Source organism: Pogona vitticeps, chromosome 3, assembly GCF_051106095.1.
Source record: "Pogona vitticeps strain Pit_001003342236 chromosome 3, PviZW2.1, whole genome shotgun sequence".
Taxonomy (NCBI): Eukaryota; Metazoa; Chordata; class Lepidosauria; order Squamata; family Agamidae; genus Pogona; species Pogona vitticeps.
In genome coordinates this window covers 4,768,245-4,791,391 of record NC_135785.1, presented here as the reverse complement: position 1 = coordinate 4,791,391, position 23,147 = coordinate 4,768,245, and the positions used below count along the sequence as shown (strand labels likewise).

The window sequence follows — 23,147 nt, the reverse complement described above, 5'->3', positions numbered from 1 at the left end:
CTCTCCTTCTAGCCCAAGAACATGTATCCCTCCGCTGCCAACTGTTCTAATTTGGAGTTGCAGTTCTCCAGCCTGGAGGCGCTCAAGAAGCCGGCCTATGAGCGTCTCTGCAATGGTAGCGACCAAGAGGGCAACGTCAGTTACTGTGACCCTGAGGTCTTCAACATGACCGCAGAGCAGCTCCGGTTTAAGTACTTGGGCCCCCGCCGGACGGATTTCTTCGTTCCCATCTGTACGACGTACCTCTTGATTTTCGTGGTCGGTGCCGTGGGGAACGCCCTGACCTGTTTGGTGATCATCCGGCACCGCTTCATGAGGACGCCCACCAACTACTATCTCTTCAGCCTGGCCGTCTCGGATCTTCTAGTGCTCCTCGTGGGGATGCCCTTGGAGATTTACGAGATGTGGAGCAACTACCCGTTCCTCTTGGGTTCTGGCGGCTGCTGCTTCAAGACCTTGCTCTTCGAGGCGGTCTGCTTTGCCTCCATCCTCAATGTGACTGCGCTGAGCGTGGAGCGCTACATTGCTGTGGTCCACCCTCTTAAGGCCAAGTATGTGGTGACTAAGAACCACGCCAAGAGGGTGATTGTTGCTCTCTGGGTCTTGTCCGTGGTCTGCTCCATCCCGAACACCAGCCTGCACGGCATCCAGACCCTCTACGTGCCCTGTTGGGGGGTGGTCCCAGACTCGGCCACCTGCACGCTGGTGAAGCCGCGCTTCGCCTACAATCTCATCATCCAGATCACCACCAGCGTCTTCTTCTTCGTCCCCATGGCCATCATCAGCGTCTTGTACCTCCTCATCGGCCTCCAGTTGCGGAAGGAGAAGATGCTGGAAGCCCTCGAGGCCAAGTCGGGAAACAGCTGCGATTACCATAACGTCCGCCTCCAGCAGAAGAAAGCCAGGCGGAGGCAGGTGACGAACATGCTGTGTAAGTGGAGGGTGAGGGACCCAAGAAGGGTCATGAAGGTGCACACGTTCAAGGAGGGCTCACAGGGCAGTGGTTCTCCACCTTTCAGGTCATCAGCGATTCTGGACGACAGTTCCTAGAATCCTGAACCATTGCCTTTTGGGGGATTGTTGTGGTTGTTGGACAAAGAGGTGGAGAAATAGGTAGTGAGAAATCATGTCAACTCATCAGCCTTTCCCAGTACAGTGGTGTTCCCCTTGATGATTACCCCGTTAGACGTTGAAATCGCTTGACAATGATTTTTTGCGATCGCTATAGCGATTGCAAAACGATGATTCCAATGGGGTTTTTTCATTTTACGACAATCAGTTCCCTGCTTCGAGAACCATTTGTTCGCATTACGACGATTAAAAACAGCTGATCATTGGGTTTTCAAAATGGGTCCCCACTGTTTTCCGGACCTATTTCTGGAAGACAGCGATGCAAAATGGCTTCCCCTATGGAGGATCTTTGCTGGACAAGCAGGTATTTCCCCCATTGGAACGTATTGACCGGTTTTCAATGCATTTCAATGGGGTTTTACTTTCGCTTGACAACGATTTCGCTTAACAGCGATTTTAACGGAACGCATTATCGTCGTCAAGCCGGGCACCACTGTACAGTGGAAGTGCTTGTAGATGTCCATCCCCATAGCAGAGGGTATGAAACTTCTTAGCATCTTTCAGGATCACACCCATGAGGGTCAAATTCAGCCCTGAGCAGGGGGTTAGACTCGATGGCCTCATAGCTCCCTTAATAATAATAATAATAATAATAATAATAATAATAATAATAATAATAATAATAATAATAATAATAATAATAATAATAATAATTGCATGTTGTCAAGTCAGTTCTGGTTTCTGGCGACCCTTTTCAGGGTTTTCCAGGTAGAGAAACCTCAGAAGTGGCTCCCCATTTCCTTCTCCTGGGGTTATTCCTGGGACGGTGCATCTGGCCCAAGGACACCCAGTCTGGCGCTTTTTGCAAAAGAGGCAAAGTCGGGACTCGAACCCCCAACATACCTAAGCCACTGAGCTATCCAGCCAGCTATAATAACACATGCTGCTGATTCCAACTTATGGCAACCCTTCCTAGAGTTTTTAAGGGAATAAGTACAGTACTTAGAAGTGTTTTCCCATTCCCTTCTTCTGCAAACACCCTGGGAAAGTGTGTGTTCTCAGTGCAGCCAGGGAGGGAAGAGTCCCTGGGATAGGGATCCCAACCCTTCTAAGAGATAGATAGTCCTGGCATTCTCTGCTGTTTCTTCAAGATTACAGGTGGGCACGAACCACCCATTCGGGGGGTGGGGGGTGGGGTTCGTTCCCCTTTGTTTACCACCGCAGAAGGTGTTGGGCAGTTCAGCACCCTGCCCCCTCCAGCGGGCACCCGCTCAGAAGCAGTGTCCTGACTTCCCTGCCCTGCCTCCTCCAGGGGCTGCGTCCAAGCGGACACCTGCTGCAGAGGTGGTAAACGAACTGGGACGAATCGCCAAACCAGCGCTTCATGCCCATCGCTATTTGTGATTCATAGATGTTCGAGGGAGAAACTTCTCCTTGATTTTAACTGGGGGAGATGTGGATGGTGGCCGAAGTGTGGATGCGTATTTGACACAGATTACTTTAAGTGTCAGATTACTTTAAATGTAGGGACGTGGTGGCACTGTAGGTTAAACTGCAGAAGTCTCTGTGCTGCAAGGTCCGTCGTAAGATCGAATCCACGTGACGGAGGGAGCTCCCGTCGCTTGTCCCAGCTCCTGCCAACCTAGCCATTCGAAAGCATGTAAATGCAAGTCAATAAATAGGTACCACCTCAGTAGGAAGGTAACAGCATTTCTCCCAGCCACGTGACCACAGAAGACAGACAAACGCTAGCTCTACGGGTTAGAGCAGGGATTTTAAACTCAATTTACCTGGGGGCTGCTAGAGACAGAGTCTGGGTGAGGCTGGGCCGCATCAGATTTTCCGCCAAGCGGAGCAAAAGCCAGAGGAAGCTGCCCAGGAGTTACCTTAGCCGACAGACAGGTGGGCCGGCTGGCAGGCTGCAGTTCTGGATGTAGGCTGCGAGAGGTGCTGTCTTGGGAGAGAGCCGGCGAGCGAGGCAAGGCTTTTTTTTACTCTTGACAGCAGAGGATGTGTGGGCGCTTTGGCGAGGCAGGCAAGGCAGGGGCCACAAACTATCATCTGGGGGGCCGCAAATGGCCCCCAGGCCACATGTTTGAGACCCCTGGGTTAGAGGGAGCACCGTGCCCTAGAGTCAGACATGACTGGACAGATTGTCAAGGGAAACCTTTACCTTTACTTTAAGTGTCAGATGTATATGAACTACACAGTTCTAGTGGAACAGCTTTGACTGAGATGGCTCGTCCTAAGATAGTGTGATACTTCTCTGTTAGAAAATCCTGGTGCTCTATAGCACTGGTTCTTAACCTTGGGTTACTCAGGAGTTTTGGACTGCAACTCCCAGAAGCCTTCACCACCAACTGTGCTGGCTGGGGTTTCTGGGAGTTGCAGTTCAAAAACATCCGAGTAACAAAGGTTAAGAACCACTGCTCTATAGGACTCTCCCAGCCGAAGATCCCAGCCTTCTGCCGGGTGCAGTGATGGAACTCAAGGCTCTGTTAAAGGGCCATCCCTGTGCAACATCGATGCACAATTGGTCACAAACACATGGAGTCAATCTCTTGCCCCGCTGCCATTGGATTCTGCTTGAGAAATGAGCTGTACACAGTGGTGACCGAAACCTGTATCTGTACCCCACTATCACAGCTACTGTACTTGATTGCCATGGCTCCATTTGACAAAATCCTGTATTTTTAAGTTTGGGGAAGGTGTTTAGAAGTCTCCGCTAAACTGGTCAGAGAGCCCTCACTTGACGTAGAGTAGAAAGTTTGAAGGCCCTTCCCAGAATATAACCGCCCGGATTGCTTAGTATCGAACCATGGCAAGCGAAGGGCAAAGTCCCAGCCCCTTAACACCTCTATACTCAAAAAAATAAAAATCAGGGCATAAAAGACGTCTTTTGTGTCTCCATGTCTTGAAGGGCCCTCAAACACACGATCAGTGTGTTTGGCCCCCAAATGTTTGGAGACCGCTTCCCTTGGAGATGGCTGCCCCAGTTTCCGCTGTCAAACGAGGTGAATGTTTGATGTGAAGTTGTGTCTGTGCAGTATTTACGCCCGAGGAGTCTGACTGACAAGATGTATACTGTCTATCCGGAGGATGACTGAACTGCACGGATTTCCTTAGATGGACTGGGGCATATGTGTGCAAAAGGATTTAAACAATATTTGAACTGTGATTAGTCTGAAGCAACCAGAATTCGGTGAATTAAAAATGCAAGCTAGATAAATAAGGGAGTTCCTATTCCGTTGTTTGTATTTGGGCAAAAATGTAAGTTAACAAGCCTCAAGCAACAGGGGTTGATCTGGAGAGAAAGGAAACATGAAGAAAGAGCCGCTGTAATTAACGGCCTGCAGCGAATCAAAAAGCCAAGTTTTGCCTGGAGGCAGTGGCTGGTTCGTCTCCCGCAGGTTCAAAGGGTTCCTGGGTCTGATTGCTTCATTAATGGAAAAGTATTTAATTTTGCTAATAAAAATGGCCAAATGCCAAAGAGGGCCCCGGCCACCAGGTGCGGCTGCATTTCTGTGCAAACAAGCAATCCGTTGCAGAAAGTGTTCCTGGAGAGCAGATCCACGGGGAGTGTCCAGTTATGCAAGTCCAACGGTGTCATTTTGGAAAAGCATGTATTCCGGGAATAGGTAGCTCAACCATTGTGTAAAACTGCCTGCCAGGTTTGTGAGTAACCCTGGTATCTGGGCAACCCACCCCTTTCCCCCACCCTGACCCAAGGCCTCATTCTGAATATGGAAAACCCCTCCATCTCCTTTAATTTTTAGTAGTGCTTCTTTCTCATGGTGGAGAGGTTAAACTGAAGTACTGCAGTGAAGACTCTGCTCACCTGAGTTTGCTCTCAGTGGATTCAGGTACCCAGCTCAAGGTTAACTAAACCTTCCATCCTTCTGAGGTAGGTGAATTGAGTGCCCAGCTCACTTGGGGAGGGGGCAATGTGTAGCCTGCATAATTAACTTGTAAACCACCCAGAGAGTGCTTTAAGGACTGTGGGGCAGTATATCAACAACACATTTTGCTTTGTTGTTGCTGTTTCCTCACTGAAGTTTCTAAAAATGACCACTTAAGTTTTGCAACTTGTAGAGCAATGTTTGCCAACCTAAGGGTCATGACCCCCAAGGGCATCACAGAGTATTTTCTGGGGTGTCACAGGTTGCCTTATATGTCTTTAATTTCTTCCTTGATCTTTCAGAGTGGGATATTGAAAGTTAGAGCCAACTGCTCGCTAACAGCCAGCAGACAGAGAGGGGAACAGACACTTAAGCAGAGAGGCAGGGCTCTCTTTGAATTCAGAGGCAGGGAAGGAATCATTGGTTACTGCTCGATTGATGGGCAGTCACCCCAGCCCAGAAAGGGCCCTCCCAGCCAGACCTAATAAAGGCTGCATACAAGGATGAAATAACCCCAATACCAACAAGCTAGCTTTTTTCACAGCCTCCTCTTATGACAAAGCTGCCTAGCCGCTTCTCATTGAAGAAAATCCGGTTGGGTCCATTTGTAAAGGGTTGGCCACGTCAGTCTGTGGCAGCAAAAAGGACAGCTTATCTTGTATCTCGAACAAGAAATAAAAGCAAAGTCAAAACAATATATATATGGCCAGGTGGGGAGACAGATAAACTACCGAGCTGTGCATAACAGCTGGCACAAGTTGTAAACTGTGTGAGTCTTGTGGCACCATTTTAAAAATTAACAGATTTATCATTGCACGACATTTCGTAGGCTTTAGCCCACTTCTCAAGATTCTTGAAGTGGCACCAAGAATTATAGAGGTAGAGGAGGAGAGACGGAAGTGCAAACTTTGCACCCAATTATCAGTTCTACAGCATAGTAATAATAACAACCTTTGCAAGATCAGAGATGCAAATTCCAAAGCAAAGCACTCTGCAAAACCTTAGCAGACTGGGGACGCAAATGGAAACTCCCTTGGGTGCGTTTTCCACGGGAGGAGACAGGAGATGTTGTCAGTAAATATGCACGGGATTGTGCTGCTGGAGGAATGAAAAAGAGCCAGGCCAGTCTCCAACTCATGTACATTTTCCCCGGCAGTTGTAGAAAGACACTTTGGCAATTTAATTAAAAGGGCTTGTGAAGCCTAAAGACTGCGATTGAGTGCAAATTTGAGGAACTTGGACGGAATGCAAACATCATATTGAAAGAGCAGCCACTGTGACTTTTTCTCTCATGGGAGCAAACACCGATTCTTGTGTGCAATTTCAAGTGCTTCCAGATTTGGTTCGGTTGTCTTCCCCACCCCGTCTTCCCACCACGATTTTTCGGTTAAATATCCGTTTGTCAGTTTTTGTTGCTGTCAACAGTGTATTTGATTTTTTTTTCCTGCCGTTTTTCCCAGAATCCCCCTGCCAACATGACAAATGGGAGTTTATTGTCCAAAAGGTAACTTCCCAAAGCTCTAGAGACAAGATAGAATAAGGGAGGGGCACAAACTGAACCAGAAAAAGCAGGGGGGGGGGACGCTTCAGGAGAAGATAGGGCGAGAATAGGGGGCAGTGGGAAAGGGAGGGGTGGTGGGAGGGGTGGGCGGGCAAGCATTCCCCCATCTCATCATGAATTTTTAAAAAAACGAACTGTGAACTGGTTCCTTTTTCAAGGGTTCGTAATCGTTTGTGGTTCACGATTCGTGGAGAGCCACGAACCATCATAAACCACTGGTTTTCTGGTTCGCGCCCATCTCTAGGGAGAATCATAGAACTGGCGAGGAGGAAAAGATCTCGGGGGTCATCTCGTCTGCCCTCGGCTCTAACAAAGAATTGTGATGTTGTCGTGCCCTCTGCCCGATGAGCTCTGTACACTGTCCGGGGACAGTGAGGGGGAGAAGCAGGTTCGCTTAACCCACACAGAGGTGTACCTCCAGAGGACCTCTGCCATTCAGCTGATGTTCTGTTTATACCCAGGCTTATCCCTGTACAAGAGAAACGGGTGAGTCAGCCAAAACGAAGCATTACTGACCAGCAGAAGAATTCAGCCTCATTTTGGCCATTTGGCTGGGGAAACATATTTATGTTCTGGGTCATTGAGTCAGTTCTGAGTTATTGCAACCCTAGTAGGCTTTTTCTGAGACAATGGAGCAGTGGTTTAACCATTGGCACCCCACCCCAATGAATTTCCATGATCGGGTGAGGATTCAAACCCAGCTCCCAGAGTCCTACTCCGACACTCCATCCACTACATTACATTCCTTCTCGGCCCCCACACTGGCTCTGGGAGGGTAGCGTCCTCCAGATGTCCTTGGACTGGCAGCTGCCATCATCTTGCACTAGCTAGGCTGATGCAAGTCACCCCGTAGCCACTTCGGACTTTGGCTGAAATAGCTGGGAGATTTGAGAAGCTCCGAGGGAGAAGCGGCTTGTCGAAGGATCTGGCTGAACGATTTCTCTATCGGCCGAGAAATAAACACACACACATCGTGGAGTCCTAGCTGCAGGAAAGTTCGTGAGCCACCAGAGGCTTGATGTAAACCAGAATGCTTCTCCCATATCTCTCCCCTCCTTTCTAATATTTTCCCCCACTGTTTATTTCAAATTTTCCAGATCGGTGCACAGCATTTTCTTCCCTTTTTTTGCTTCTGCTGTCAAATAAATTTCCAACCCCGTTCTCGATGGAATCTCGAGAAGGCGACGGAGCTAAGGATCCGATCAAGCAGGTTGATTTGTTACCCCAGTCTCTGAAAACCCACACCTACCTCTACAGTCCAGCTTCCTCCATTCCAGGGCAGCGTTTAGGGGAAAAAATGCATTTTTAGATTACTGAGAATCCCCCTGCATGCTTGGTGGCTAAGTAGGGGATTCTGAGAGTTGTAGTCCAGTGGCTGGATGGCTCAGTGGTTTTGGTCTCTGGCTATGGGGCCAGAGGTTGGGAGTTCGATTCCCCCACTGGGCCGCCTTGACAGGGGCTGGACTGGATAATCTCACAGAGTCCCTTCCAGCTCTGCAATTCTAAAGTTATTATTTTTATTAAAAGGCACATTTTTCAAGCTCTGGATAAACCTCTAGCAGATGGGCTTTGAGAGGTGCTACTGAATTAGGAAACCAAGAAGCCCAGCAGCAAAAAAAAAAAAAGTTTAGTACTTCATGATGACATGATTATGGGTGAGCTTGCAGGGGCGGTGATGTGTGTGGCCATCCAAACGGATTCAAAAACAGCCTTCTCCAGGCTGGTGTCCTACAGATGGCGGATTTTAACTCCTCTTAGTTCTAAGCAGTGTAGCCAAAGACAGCCTTCTCCAGCCTGGCACCTTTTAGATGTCTTGGATTCTAGTGCCCATCATCCCCACTGCTGTGAGTCAGGGTTTTTCTCTCTCTCTTGGAATGTTTACAACCTCACATGCTGCCTCTAGTAGGCATGGCTGGGCGGTTGCTTTCTGGACTGTTGGGACTGTCAATCTATCCAGCACTAACCAATAGTTCCCTCCTGCCTCTGAATTCAGACAGCCCCGCCTCTCTGCTCTCTGTCTCTTTTCCTCTCGGTTACCTCTTGGGAGCAGTCTGTCCGTGGAAGCAAGCAGTTTGTAGCTGAAAGTCAGTGTTCGGTTTGCTGTTGATCTGTTCAACAGTAAGCGATGCAATGTTTTATTCTTTCTCCAGATAATGTCTTGGAGTGAATTGTTGAGACTGTTAAGCGCCAAGTGATGAGGAAAAGGGGTGGACTACTTTGGGGAGGTAAAGGTAAAGGTTCCCCTTGACAATTTGTCCAGTTGTGTCCGACTCTAGGGGGCGGTGCGCATCTCCGTTTCCAACCCATAGAGCCAGCGTTTGTCCAAAGACAATATTCCGTGGTCACGTGGCCAGCGTGACTAGACATGGAACGCCGTTATCTTCCCACCGTGGTGGTACCTGTTTATCTACTTGCATTTTGCATGCTTTTGAACCGCTAGGTTGGCGGGAGCTGGCACAAGCGATGGGGGCTCACTCCGTAGCAATCTTATGATTGCAGGTCTTCTGATCTTACAGCACCGAGGCTTCTGTGGTTGAACTTGAAGCTAATTCTGTCCTGTGAATCCCTGCACGTCTGCTGTGCAGCTAGAGGAATTGAACCAAAATTGCAAAGCTCTGCAACGTGTCCAGCTTATAATTGGACATAAAAGTTGGGGGGAACGAAACTTGCAATTAGAAATCGATCCCTGCCTATTAAAGTCGTTCCATTTCTTTTGAGTTGCTCTCTGTCAGCTTCCAATGGCACCTTTTTTAAAAAAAAATATCTGCACATTCTGTGGGTGCACCTGGTTGGAGAGGAATAAAGTGTTACCAGGGAGGTTAAAAACGTAGCCTTCCAAATATTGTTGAACGGCGACTCCTATCGGCCTTCATCATTGGCTGTATTGGCAAGGATGCATGGAAGTCCCGCTATGACACATCTGAAGGGCCACATGTTCAGCCTGGCAGATACAGATCCTTGCTGCTTCTTTAAAGATGGTTTGCACAGGGAGCAACAGCTGTGTCATATACACCGATCAGACAGATGCATGGGGCACATTTTTATCAAGGTGCTACGAGATGTGAAAGCTAGCTGTAGAGCCTCCATGTACAGATGCAGATTACCTCATATTATTGACAATATATGACGTTAAGTGAACTCTTCATGGGAGGTGAGGAATGAGGAGTTTGTCTTATGGAACAAACAGATGCCTTTTGCCTTTTAAGACAGCCCTGCTTTTAATGATGTGCTAAGTGTAGTGTCTCGCTGGCTGGATAGCTCTGTGGTTTCGGTATCTGGGTGCGGAGCCAGAGGTTGGGAGTTTGATTCTCCACAAGGTCTCCTGGAAGAAGAGCCAGCCTGGGTGGCCTTGGGCCAGCTGCACAATAGTCCCAGGGATCCTCCGGAAGAAGAGAATTTGAAACTACTTCTGAGTATTCTTTACCTAGAAAACCCTGAAATGTATGTAAGCTGCCCCAAGTAGACCTGGTCTAGAGGGGCGGTGTATAATCTAATTAAAGTAAAAGTAAAGTAAAGAAAAGGGTCAACGTATGTCAAAATTGAGTTCATGGCACATTATTATTATTCTTCAAAAACAAATTATAAAAACCTTGACTGGTATTATATTACATTTACTGTACAAGTTTTGACCAAAAACCTAAGTATCTGTTAAATATCGGCACAGTATGTAGGAACTGTGTTCCTAATATTGCCGTTTTTTGTAGCTCCGATGACGTGGTTTCTGAGATCTGCAACTGCTTATAGGACTGCGTAAATTTTCTTGATATTGTTCCCAAAGCCCCAATGACTACGGGGACCACTGGAGTACAGTGGACCTCGACTTACAGACGGCTCGACTTACAGACTTTTCGAGTTACAGACTTCTCCGGCTGCAAAATTTAGATTCGACTTGCAGCCGGAGAATCGACTTACAGACCAGAAAAACCCCAAAATGGAACAAAAATAGAATAAAAACTGCCGGTTATGGGATTAATCGGTTTTGAATGCATTGTAGGTCAATGGAGATTCGACCTACAGACTTTTCGACTTGCAGCCACCGTTCCAATACGGATTAATTCCGTAAGTAGAGGGTCCACTGTATGTTTCTTCCAGAGGCGAGATGTTTCAATGGCCAGGTCTCTGTACTTTGTTAGTTTTTCCTATCTTTTATTTTCAACTCTGGCATCCCCTGGAATTTTAATGTCAATAATTATGAGGATGTATGTTGTCTGGTTCTGTCAGGAGGATGTACGTTGTCTGGTTCTGTCAGTCTTTGCTAAATTATTCTAATTCACATAATCACGATAAAACGGTTTTCCTGCCTATATCTGTCCTCTTGGTATTTCTTCTGAGGACATAGAAAAGCTGGCTGATTAGTGGAGGTCTCTACAGGTATCTGTTAATAGTGTTACCTTTGGTCTAAATGGATGGGGTAAAAATTCAATAAAATAAAATAAATCGTGCTACGACAAGCTTATCATGTTACTTTTGAGAAGTAGTTCGTTACAGGTTACAGCTCCAAATGTCAGAATTGTAATTCGCGAAGGCTTTCACGGCCAGGATCTAATGGTTGTTGTGGGTTTTTCGGGCTCTTTGGCCATGTTCTGAAAGTGGTTCTTCCTAACGTTTCACCAGTCTCTGTGGCCGGCATCTTCAGAGGACAGCAAACTGTGCTCTGGGTAGGCTTGAGAGTGGGTGGAGTATTTATCGCTGTGAGAAGGCTAGTTTGTGAGATAGGCTATTGTCCTGATCAGGAGATGGTTGATTACTGTGTTTTGTTGTGGCTGTATTATTTTGATAAGGAGGGGAGATTATCTGTCCCTGTGGTTGATGGGTGTCATTAGCTGGTTTTTTGTGTGCAGTAATCCCTTGACCTTGTGGCTGGGTGGAGTTCCTTGACCTTTTGCACTCTGTGTTTTTGAGAGCTGGGAGCCAGGTTTGTTGAGTTTCAGACATTCCTCCTTCCGGTTGAAGTTTTGTTGATGCTTGTGGCAAAACGTTAGGAAGAACCACTTTCAGAACACGGCCAAGAAGCACGAAAAACCCACAACAACTGTCAGAACTATAGTTGGTTATAATTGTAGTTGCAATAGTTAACTTCACCTTGTTTTTTTAAAAAGTAACTTGACCTCCTCACGATTCAACGAAACACATGCCAATGGAGACTGTCCAACAGGTATTACGATGTGCTTCTTGCCGTTCCCTAGTAACGTGTGTGCGTTGTGTCTTTGCCCCTCCCAGTTGTGCTGGTGGTGGTCTTCGGCATCTGCTGGGCTCCCTTCCACACCGACCGGCTGGTGTGGAGCTTCATCACCCACTGGACCGAGACGATGCAGCACATGTTCCAGTACGTCCACATCCTCTCGGGGGTCTTCTTCTACCTGAGCTCCGCCGCCAACCCCATCCTCTACAACCTGATGTCCACGCGCTTCCGCGAGATGTTCAAGGAGGTGATGTGCCACAGGCACCTTCAGACGCTGGGTTCCCGCAAGCATTCGCCCAGCAGCACCCGGGTCACCGTGCGCAGCACGGTCTCGGAGCACATCACGGGGGACAACGGGCAGCCTCTTTCCGACCTGGAGGAGTACGAGATGGACCCGGAGGGAGAGGACATGGAGGAACGCAAAGCGCCATACCTCTGAGGTGCCTCAGCCGCAGGTCAAGCTCACAGAAGATTGCCAGCGCCCTGAGGCAGGGACCTGGTGTTTCTGCGTCAGCTACAAAGCGTGATGAAGAACATGGGTGTCGTTGCATCAACGATAAACTGTCAGAACCAGTGACGAGGACGGACATGGGTTGCGTTCATTCCCCACTATTTTTGGCACTGAATGTACGCCTTGCCTCCATGAACTCACTAGAGACCCATCGGCTACCTTTTGTATCCTCGGTGTAGTGTTGCGTAGTGGAGAGAGCCATGAAGTAGGTCTCAGAAGGCCTGGGTTCGAATCCCTGCTGAACCATAGAAATTCACTGGGGGAGAGGCGGAACAGGTAAAGCTGCTCCTTAACGCTCTCACTTGCACTGAAAGCCCTCCTGGGGCGGCTACGACTTGCTCGGGCTTAACAACACATAACAACATTATGCATGGGGCACAAATTGCTCTCTTTTGAGGTCCGCGATGATTAAAAACAGCAGTGGGCTGAAAGGGAGCCTTATGCGAAGGACCTCATCACTGTAGGCCAGTATTTTGCTTTTTTGCACTTTTCCCCCTCAGCTGATTCTGGTGTCGCCTTCAAAAGGGTGGCTGTAGGAAGGATGGGGTGTTTGCCGTTGCCTTCGAACCCATGAAGCTACAAAGGATGGCAAGGTGTACGGAGGAAGCTTCTGGAAAACTCTGTGATTTCAGGGGAAATGGGGAGCATGGAATCTTCTCACCATGTATTTCGGGCTAAGGAGAAGGCTGGAGAACTCCTCTCTGATGTCTGACACCTGTCTACAGACTCCATCTGTAGCTGCTTTCCACAGCCTGGAAAAGTTATTTTTTCGGACGACTGCCTCTAGAGACTCCCTGGCCGCTCCCAAGCTCTTACGCTTTTCTTACTGTGTGTGCCGACTACTGTCGCTCCTGCAAATGTAATTTATCCCACAGGTAGAGAAACACAGACCTGAAATGTCGTGGCCGGTGCAGAGAGACCTCGAGCGCTTGAATTCCCTACATCGTTGTGGGTTGGTTCGTTTGTTTCTTTTATTAATACCCTGCAGGTTCCAACAGGTCGATAAAAGTCAAGGCTAGCCAACGTTTAGAAAACTAGTAATGAAGGGGGAAAAAAGCAAAACTGTGATTGCTAAAACACAGGAAGAGAGACCCAAGAGGAGCAGTAAGGAAAAATAGCTTGATCAACTGACTGCAGATTTAAAAAGAAATACCTGGTGGCTGAACTAAAGACATAGTAGATACCGTCTGAAGTGAGGGTCCAGAACTGCTGGATAGCTGAGGGGTTGAGGCATCTGACTGTGGAGCCAGAGGCTGGGAGTTCAAATCCGCCATTGTGCCTCCTTGAGAGGGGCTGGACTAGATGATCCCACAGGGTCCCTTCCAGCTGTGCCGTTCAAAGGTTGCTGTCGTCAAGGTAGACTTTTCTTCTTATGTGTCACTTCTTGTGATGTGTCACCTCACTAGACAAATACCAAATTCAGGGTAGAAACTGGAATCATGTGAGACAGAGAAGGAAAGATTAAATCTCAGCTATCGCTGCAGTCCAGGATTGCTGTTACTACGCTGTTGCGGTGGCTTTACTGTATGTACACCTCGTGGCATCAATCATCACTACATTTCAGAAGATATGTGTCAATAGGGAAGATCCATCTGTGTTGTTCTATCGGTGATGCTTGAACACCTGCCAACTTGTGACATATCACAGCTGTGAAGCAGCAAACTCTATTTGCTGGTGTAATTCCTGCGACTTGCATGGCTAACGGTTCCTAAAAATTTGTGCTTCTAACACTTACCCAGAAATTGGAAAATTTGCTTATTTATGCTGGTTGGGGGGGATCCTGGCATTGCAGTCCACAACAGGAACTTTCTTTTTTGAGCTCTGAATATTCTCCTTTGAAGATGGAACAGCACTAACGTTACTGCCTAGAATTATATTTTCATGTTGTTTTATGATATGCCCATGGAACATTGGGCACCTTCTGAGAAGGCAGGATTCTCTGGAGAAGACAATAATGGTGGGAAAAGTGGAAGACAGCAGGAAAAGAGGAAGACCACATATGAGATGGACTGAGTCCCTAAAGGAAACAACAGGCTTGATTTTGCAGGAACTCAGCAGGGCTGTTGAGGGGCTAAGTCATGAATCTGGGATAAAACACTACATCTTAAGCAGAGCTTGGAAAACTTGTTGGCCTGTCATTCTTCGACAGGAGAAGTTGGTTACTCCACTAACATCATTTGGAAGTCACTTGCTTGTGATGCCAACTTATGGGGAAATATCCCCATAAGTAGTGTGGGAAATGCAGCAGAGAATAGGTAGAGAAGTAGTACAGGGTTACCCGGCTACCTTGGATGAATTTAAGCCTCCTGGGCCGGACGAATTGCATCTGAGGATATTGAAAGAACTGGCAGAAGTAATATCAGAACCATTGGCAATCATCTTTGAGAATTCTTGGAGAACAGGGGGAGTCCTCACAGAAGGGGTGAGGGCAAATGTTGTACCTCTCTTCAAAAAGGGGAAAAAAGAAGACCCCAATAATTATCGCCCCGTCAGTCTGACATCAGTTCCTGGAAAGATTCTAGAGAAGATCATTAAGCAGACAGTTTGTAATTACTTAGAAAGCAATGCTGTCGTTACTAGAAGTCAACACAGGTTTCTCAAAAACAAGCCATGCCAGACTAATTTGATCTCTTTTTTTATATAGAGCTACAGGCCTGGTGGATGAAGGAAATGCTGTGGATGTAGCATATGTTGATTTCAGTAAATCCTTCGACAAGGTTCCTCACGATATTCTTGCAAAGAAGCTAGTGGAATGTGGGATAGATAGTGCTACCGTTCAGTGGATGGACTGACCAAACCCAAACGGTGATCACAAAATAGCTCCCCTTCATCCAGGAAAGAGGTGACTAGTGGGGTCCCCCAGGGTTCTGTTCTAGGTCCTGTGTTATTCAACATCTTTATCAATGACTTGGATGAAGGAATAGAGAGTATGCTGATTAAATTTGCAGATGATACCAAATTCGCAGGGTTTGTTAATTCCCAGAGGACAGGATTAAAATACAAAATGACCTTGAGAGATTAGAGCCCTGGGCCAAAACTAACAAAATGAATTTCAACGGGGTTGAATGTTGCCGAAAAAGGTCTGCATAATCAAAACTATGGTTTTTCCTGTCGTGATGTATGGAAGTGAGAGCTGGATCATAAAGAAGGCTGACCGCCGAAGAACGGATGCTTTTGAATTGTGGTGCTGGAGGAGGCTCTTGAGAGTCCCCTGGACTGCAAGGAGAACAAACTTATCTGTTCTGAAGGAAATCAACCCTGAGTGCCCCCTGGAAGCACAGATCCTGAAGCTGAGGCTCCAATCCTCTGGCCATCGCATGAGAAGAGAAGACTCCCTGGAAAAGACCCTGATGTTGGGAAAGTGTTAAGGCAAGAGGAGAAGGGGACGACGGAGGACGGGATGGTTGGACAGGGTCATTGAAGCAACCAACATGACTTTGACCCAACTCCGGGAGGCCGTGGAAGACAGGAGGGCCTGGTGTGCTCTGGTCCATGGGGTCACGAAGAGTCTGGCATGTCTTAATGAATAAACAACAACAACAAAAACTTGGGGGGTTGGAGAAAGAAAAGGAGCAGGGAGAGAGAGCCTAAGGCCCTAACGGTGTGATCTGTTCACTCAAAGCCCACACAGCTGCCATCGTTCCACTGTTACTCACACATTCAGTCCTAATATCACAACGGAACCCATGACCTCGGGAGGTGGGGAGCGCTCCAACGCTGGAGGCCTTCAAGAGAAAGTTGGATCACCCTCTGTCAGATCTGCTTGGATTTGGAAATTTCCATTGAGCAAGGGGTTGGACTCGATGGCCTTGCAGCCCCCTTCCAACTCCATTGTTCTACAATTCTGTGAATAATATACTGCTAAATGACACTTTTTGTTAAAAAGTTTGCTAAACTGAGCTGAGTGTATAGCGGGGAGAAGCAGCAGATATGCAAATCAGTTTGCCCCACAGCTTTGAGAAATAACCTGGCAGCACAACACAAAAAGAAATAATATTTAGGATGAGGACAATTTTGTAAACTAAGCTGAATGGAGAACATGAGAAAGAAGAGAGAGTTCTAACGCAGTGCTTCCCAAGTTTGAGAAACCAAGTTGTTTTTGGACTGCAACTCCCAGAAACCCCAGCCAGCACAGCTGGTGGTGAAGGCTTCTGGGAATCGTAGTCCAAGGATACCTGGGTTCTCCAAGGTTGGGAACCTAGCATTTCATCTCAGTTCTTAGGCATTGGCACCACAGGTCTTGCATGTCCCACCTGGCCAGTTGCCCCACTCACTTATCTCGGCACGCTGCCTGGTCTGTCCTCCATTTCCAGCTGGCCAATCCGAGCAGAAGCCCAGACATCCCTTCCCTGCCTCCTCTAGCAGCCAACCACTCAGGAGAGGAGGCGGGATGGGGATTTTCCCTGTGCAGCCAAGTGAGTGGTCAGCTGCTGGAGGAGGCAGGGAAGGGACCAGACTGGACAACTGGCGATAGAGAATGACCCCGGGCAGCATGCCAAGGCTTCTGAGTGGGGCAGCCAGCTGAAGGGTGGGGTGGTGGAGTGAACACACAGCACCTGTGGTGCTGTATGGGGGACTCTTGGGTTGCACTGCCCAGGGCAGATTTTGGGCTTTATTAGCCAAGTTAGCCAAACATTCTAGATTGTTGTGTGCTTCACAGCAGATAGCCAAACCAGCTGAAGGACAACAGAGCTGCCCCACTGCCCATGGGGACTTGTGTTTGGTTGCTAGTTAGGTTCAGGCCAAGCGGTATCCCCAGAAACAGCCTCCAGCCCTACCAGAGATGCAGCATCCCCTGAAATGATGGGGTGAGGTCCACCACCCCCCAATTCAAACCATGGCCCACAATTTATCCCCACCCACCTCAAAGCCAACCTTACTTTCCAATAGTTGGAAGGTTTTGCAATTAGTCTACATTATTTGGAAGTTTTATCAGGCAATACAACCTGTTTTCAGAGTTATATGATTTAAAAGAATTCTTCCAAAAAAAAAAAAAAAGCCAGCTTAGCTGTTCCAATCAATCTGATCTCCCACCCCCCAGGCAAATAATTATTTGAAAGAATCCATTTGTCATCCGTTTTCGAAACCACATTGAAATAATGGGCAGCTCTGAGCGCCTCTGGCTCTTTGTTGCTGGCCCCTTTTTGAAAAAGAGATTTACGGCACTGTTTATTATACTCTCAATAAAAGAATTTGGCAGTTTAATATAAATATATTATTTTTTTTAAATGCCAGCAGCTCAGGCCACCATTCAGCGACTCGGTGAACTATGTCTCCTGGGGAATTATTTGTTCCATCTTTTTTATTACCGTGGAGAACAGATATTCATAACTTGTTTCTCCTTACAATCCTTAAACCTCATAACATTTGTAACTGAAGGAGCTTGCTTAATTGGAGGGGGCGTATTGGGGGGAAAAAGGAGCAACCGAACACCTTCAGCTCAAAAAATATGCAGCCACATTTTTCAGCAATGTGCCCAAAGACTGGGAAAATACATAGTCTTCTGATGATAGAGAGAACGCCATCAGTGAGAAAATGGACAAGGTCACATTTTGAATATTAAAAATTCCAGGTTGATAACTAGGGTTAAACAAAGTCTGAGGTTAAATTCATGGTCTGATTTGTACATTGCTAGCACAGTGGGGCAGCTAACTTAAATGTCACCTTTTAGGGCATGGAGAAGAAGCAGCTAGAAAATGTAAATGCCATGTTTTTAAATTGCTCTAATACTAACAGATGGCAGAAAGTGAGGAGGAATTAAAGAACCTCTTAATGAGGGTGAAAGAGGAGAGCGCCAAAAATGGTCTGAAGCTCAACATCAAAAAAACTAAGATCATGGACACTGGACCCATCACCTCTTGGCAAATAGAAGGGGAAGATATGGAGGTAGTGAAATATTTTACTTTCTTGGGCTCCATGATCATTGCAGATGGAGACAGCAGTCACGAAATTAAAAGACTCCTTCTTGGGAGGAAAGCAATGACAAACCTCAACAGCATCTTAAAAAGCAGAGACATCACCTTGCCGACAAAGGTCCTCATAGTCCAAGCTATGGTTTTCCCAGTAGCAATGTATGGAAGTGAGAGCTGGACCATAAAGAAGTGACCGCCAAAGAATTGATGCTTTTGAATTGTGTTGTCGTAGGAGGCTCTTGAGAGTCCCCTGGACTGCAAGGAGAACAAATCCATCCGTTCTGAAGGAAATCAACACTGAATGCTCACTGGAAGGACAGATCCTGAAGCTGAGGCTCCAGTCGTTTGGCCATCTCATGGGAAGAGAAGACTCCCTGGAAAAGACCCTGATGTTGGGAAAGAGTGAAGGCAGGAGGAGAAGGGGACGACAGAGGACGAGACGGCTGGACCAACATGACTTTGACCCAACTCTGGGAGGCAGTGGAAGACAGGAGGGCTTGGCATGCTCTGGTCCATGGGGTCACGAAGAGTCGGACACGACTTAATGACTAAACAACAACAACAATACACACTTGCCAAATGGATGACTGCTGAAGAGTGTACCTCACCAGGACAAGACTCTAGGCTAGACCATCTGGAAATTAATACACTTTGAAACAAAGAGGGGATATCAAAGACTAATCCAGTAAAATGGGTTTACTTGAATACATGATCAATGTTTTCTTGGCCATGGAAAAATTCAATAGATGCAGCACTTTATGAGTATGCAATTTATGTACCACAATGTGTATAAAAGAAGATCCAGCAAATGGCCCAGAGAACGCTATTGAGATTGCCTGCTTCTGGTTAAAAATAATCTAATTCTCTTAATATTTTAATGTATCTAATCAGCCCTTTCTCATTGTTAAAATGAAACAGTTTGGAAGTGGGGAGGCTCATTTCATAAGAAAGGACCACAAACCACACACATTGATGTAACTAACGGTGCCGGTTGGTGGCCATTCTGTACAAGCTTCAAATGCAAGGTCAGTCCCGGAAATGGACATTCTGAAAGGCAGCTTCAGACCGTTCCTCTGAAATATCTGATTGATGTCTAGCTGGATATTGATCTCTGCTTATTTTCTGCCTGTGTCTATAAATGTCATTAATTTGCAGAAAATACAAAGACAGGGCATTTCAGAGAGATATTGAACGCTAAGCTGTATTTTAAAATTTGATTTTTATTATTAAAATTCTTATCGTTAGGGTTATTCAAAAATATCAGGCACAGTCAATCAAAAACAACACCCTCGTCATTAAAAACGGATTCATTTGAAAGGTGGTGCTGGAGGACGCTTTGAGGGTGTTCCCTAGACGACCAGAAGGATGAAAAAGGGGGTCCTAGAGCAAATCAAGGCTGAACTCTCTCTGGAGGCAGAAGTGTTGAAACTGAGGCTGTCTGACTTCCATCAGATCATGAGAAGGCAGCGTTCCCTTGAAAAGACAGTCATGCCAGGGAAGGCGGAAGGCAGCAGGAAGTGGTGCTTCAGACTAATAATAACTATGAATGAACCATCTTCAAAATGTTCCATCCTCGAAACAGCCCTGCTCAGCTCTTGCAAACTCAATCCTGTGGCTTCTTTTAGGGAGTTGATCCTTCTCATATTGGGGTCCTCCTCTTTTCCTGCTGCCTTCCACTTTTCCCAGCGTTATTGTCTCTTCCAGAGAATCCCGCCTTCTCATGGTGTGCCCAAAGTCCGGGGTATTCGCAAAGCTCGCCTCTAGCGTGACATTTCAAAGGAATCTTTTTTTTTTCTTGGCAGCTTTCTTTACTGTCCATCTCTCACATGATGATCAGAAAGACAAAGAGTGCGGATGATCTTGGTCTTGCTCTCCAGTGACACCTCTTTACCCTTGATGATATTTTCTAATTCCATCACTGCTACCCTTTTGAGTTTTCAGCCTTCTTCTGATTTCTTGGCTCCAATCTCCCTTTGGATTGATGATTGGACCAAAGTATTAAAAATCTCTTCTATCAATTTCTTCATTCTCAGTATTAGAACTGCTGGAGAGATCAGTGGTTTGGGTATGGTTTCCAGTTCTAAGATGATGATGATGATGATGATGATTAAATTTGTGCAGTTCTCCTGTACTCATGATTTTGGTCTTCTTAATCTTCAACTGCAATTCTGCTTTGGCATTTTCTTCTTTCAAATCATTGCTGCTTTCTGCCAGTAAGATGAATTTTAGGCAACTATTAAAAAACATATTTATTTGTTCATGCAGGGTTTGAAATATAAACTCATGAGATTTCTCTTGTTTGAGATTGTATCTGTCATGTTTCATAGGTATATTTAGATTTTAATTTTATGGCCTGATGTTTCTAACTGTTATGTATAAATTATGGTTTATTATTATTATTATTATTAATTTGTGCATGGGTGTGGTATCCTTTGGGAGGAAGGTCAGCATAAAGTAAGATACTATAAAATAAAAAATAAAAATAAAATAAACTTCTATCAGCCATATGGATTCTGGGTGAAAAGATTGCTCAACTTTCTGCTATGTATTTAAACATGCTGAAACACCTTGATTATCCTCTTGTGTGCAATACTTACTATTATTATCCTGTTGCAGTGCAACTAATGGGAGATTTTAGCAGTTTAGCTCATGCAAAATATCTTAATCATGTTGGTTTTTAAGTCATTCCCACTGCTTCAACGCTGAGATCTCACCGGATTTCTTGAACACATTCAGGACTATGTAGTTTTAAATTTCAGGCTCATGGTTACGTGCCCTAACAGTTTGAATGGTTGCCCCTTTCCATGACAGCGTAACACAGGCATTAAGATTTTACTTGCTAGATACATGTAGCGCAGAATTTTAGAAAGAATTAGGCAAGCTTAGGGAACAGCCATAAAACATGCCACCACTTTAAAGGCCTGATAAGGAATATGTTGTGTGAACACACATAGACACACACACACCCCTTTTCAACTTTGCTCTGTTTGTAACTAAAGATGGGCAGTTGAGCAGTTTGTGCTAATCTGTTATTCAGACAACCAGGTGACCAGTGGTTCCCTGCCCCGCCTCCTCCAGGGGGCACCCAATCAGAGACAGTGCCCCACCAGGTCATTCCCTGCCCCGCCTCCTCTGAGCGCTGCCTCTGAATGGGTGCCTGCCAGTGGAGGCAGGGCAAGGAAGCCCTGAACAATGATTTGTCCAAAATGCACCAGCCGCTGAACCAGTGATTGATGCCCATCTATATTTGTAACCAATGGCTAATACTTCCATTGTCCTGCCACAAATCTCTGAACCACACACATGAACATTTCATTTTAAGGATGATGTGATGAATTCAGTTGGGCAGGGGCTCATCATGGGAATTCCCTTAGCAAGCCACTCCTCGAGGAGAGTGTAAAAACATGAGCCTCTGGAAGGAGCTACAGCAACAAGGGCATTCCAGAAGTTTCCTTTCCCCTGCAGCTGTTGCTTCTGGTGACAGCCTTGATTCGGGCAGTGATTGACAGGGATCAATCACTGGAGCAGTCACTTCACACTTACACATCACTGAACACAGGCTTGACGGACGTCAGGCTTCGAAGGAAAGGACCTCCAAAGGCCAGATGCAGGGGAGGGGGATCAGGAGACAGGGATCTGGTGGGCTCCCAGAGGCCTCTGGTGGGGACACAGTGAGATCCAGGAAGCTGGGCTGGATCGGCCCTTGGCCTGATCCAGTACAGGGCTCTTCTTCTTAGGTTCAGGGTGCGTAGCTGCTAGACTAGCAAATGGCGTTTTGTAGGGCTAACGGCACTTGCTTGTCCATTCAAGACCAAAACACTCTGAAATACTTTGCATTGCCACGTGTATCAGTATCTCATTCCTGGGAAAATCCATTTCTGTTCCATCTACCGCAAGGTTTACAGTGAAACTCAGAGAGAACAAGGAAACCAGGTGGGGGTGAGGATGATTTCCTAATCTCTGCTCATCGGGAAGTTATGGGGCTTTATTTATTTATTTTATTTATTTATTTTATCTATATCCCGCCTATCTAGTCACTTAAGACCACTCTAGGCAGCTAGCTCTGGGAGCTGTGCCTCTGCCATGTCTCTGGCTATACTGAGGCTGAAAACACATGTTAAGGGGGGGGGGGGAACACATATATATTCTGTAGTTCCAACTTCAAGGGCATGCAATTCTCTCAAAGCACTCTCAACTGTGCAAAGAAGCCCCATGCTTACTTGCCCAGTTACCATTCGCAAACGAATTGCAAGATGACAATTAAAGCAAGCTCACTACAGAGTGAACAGATGCCTTTTCCCTTTGAAGGCAGCTCTGCTTCTAATGAGTCACCTCATCTATCCCATCGGGTTCAGTCTAAAGCAAACAGAGTGGGAAGAGAGAAAAGCTGTATGAGAATAGGGTTTTTAGAAGGCCAGGCCAGGACCGCTCTCCGCTCAGTTATAAAATTCACTCGTTCTTACTTACGGGATTGCTCACGCCCACATATACCGTGGTGGGTAGAGTTTCAGGCAGCGTGTTTTGGAAAATGCCAGAGAAATGTCACATCTCTTTGTTCAAACCGGCCACGGCTGTGGGAAGGGGTGAGAAGTTATCTCTGGAGATCCATCGGCCTGATTCTCCAGAGAGCGTGGGAAGAATATGCCACCCGTCTCGAATTTCTCAATACCACGAGGGAAAGACACTCTTCGCCAGCTACCCCAGTTCTGTCCCCCTGCTCCCTCCCACAGAGAAATGGGAAATAAAGCAGTCACTTAACCCCACAGATGGGGTCTAGCCGCCTTCTCTGGGAAGTCTCTGGTTCGGAACAAAAAACATCCAAGCCCCAGAGCTTGGATTATTCATCCCGCACACTCCCACACAACTATTGTGTGCGCGCTGTTAAGTGCTGTATATTTTAGGGTCAGCCCCCAGACCGTATTTTGGGGTCTCTTCAATTTTCAGGCCCTGGGCCCTCCCTGCCGCACACACCCTGGAACAAAAGAAAACAAAACGTGCAAAAATGAAGGAT

The 23,147-nt window shown here is 46.6% G+C and overlaps 1 protein-coding gene across 1 annotated transcript; it reads left to right on the top strand.

Moving 5' to 3' along the window:
* Nucleotides 1–20,647, top strand: NMUR1 (neuromedin U receptor 1). Its single transcript, XM_020811254.3, has 2 exons — nucleotides 1–931; nucleotides 11,752–20,647. Exons 1-2 carry the CDS (start codon nucleotides 22–24, stop codon nucleotides 12,150–12,152), a joined length of 1,311 nt encoding a protein of 436 aa, XP_020666913.3. The 5' UTR covers nucleotides 1–21; the 3' UTR covers nucleotides 12,153–20,647.
* Nucleotides 20,648–23,147: the final 2,500 nt, after the last annotated feature.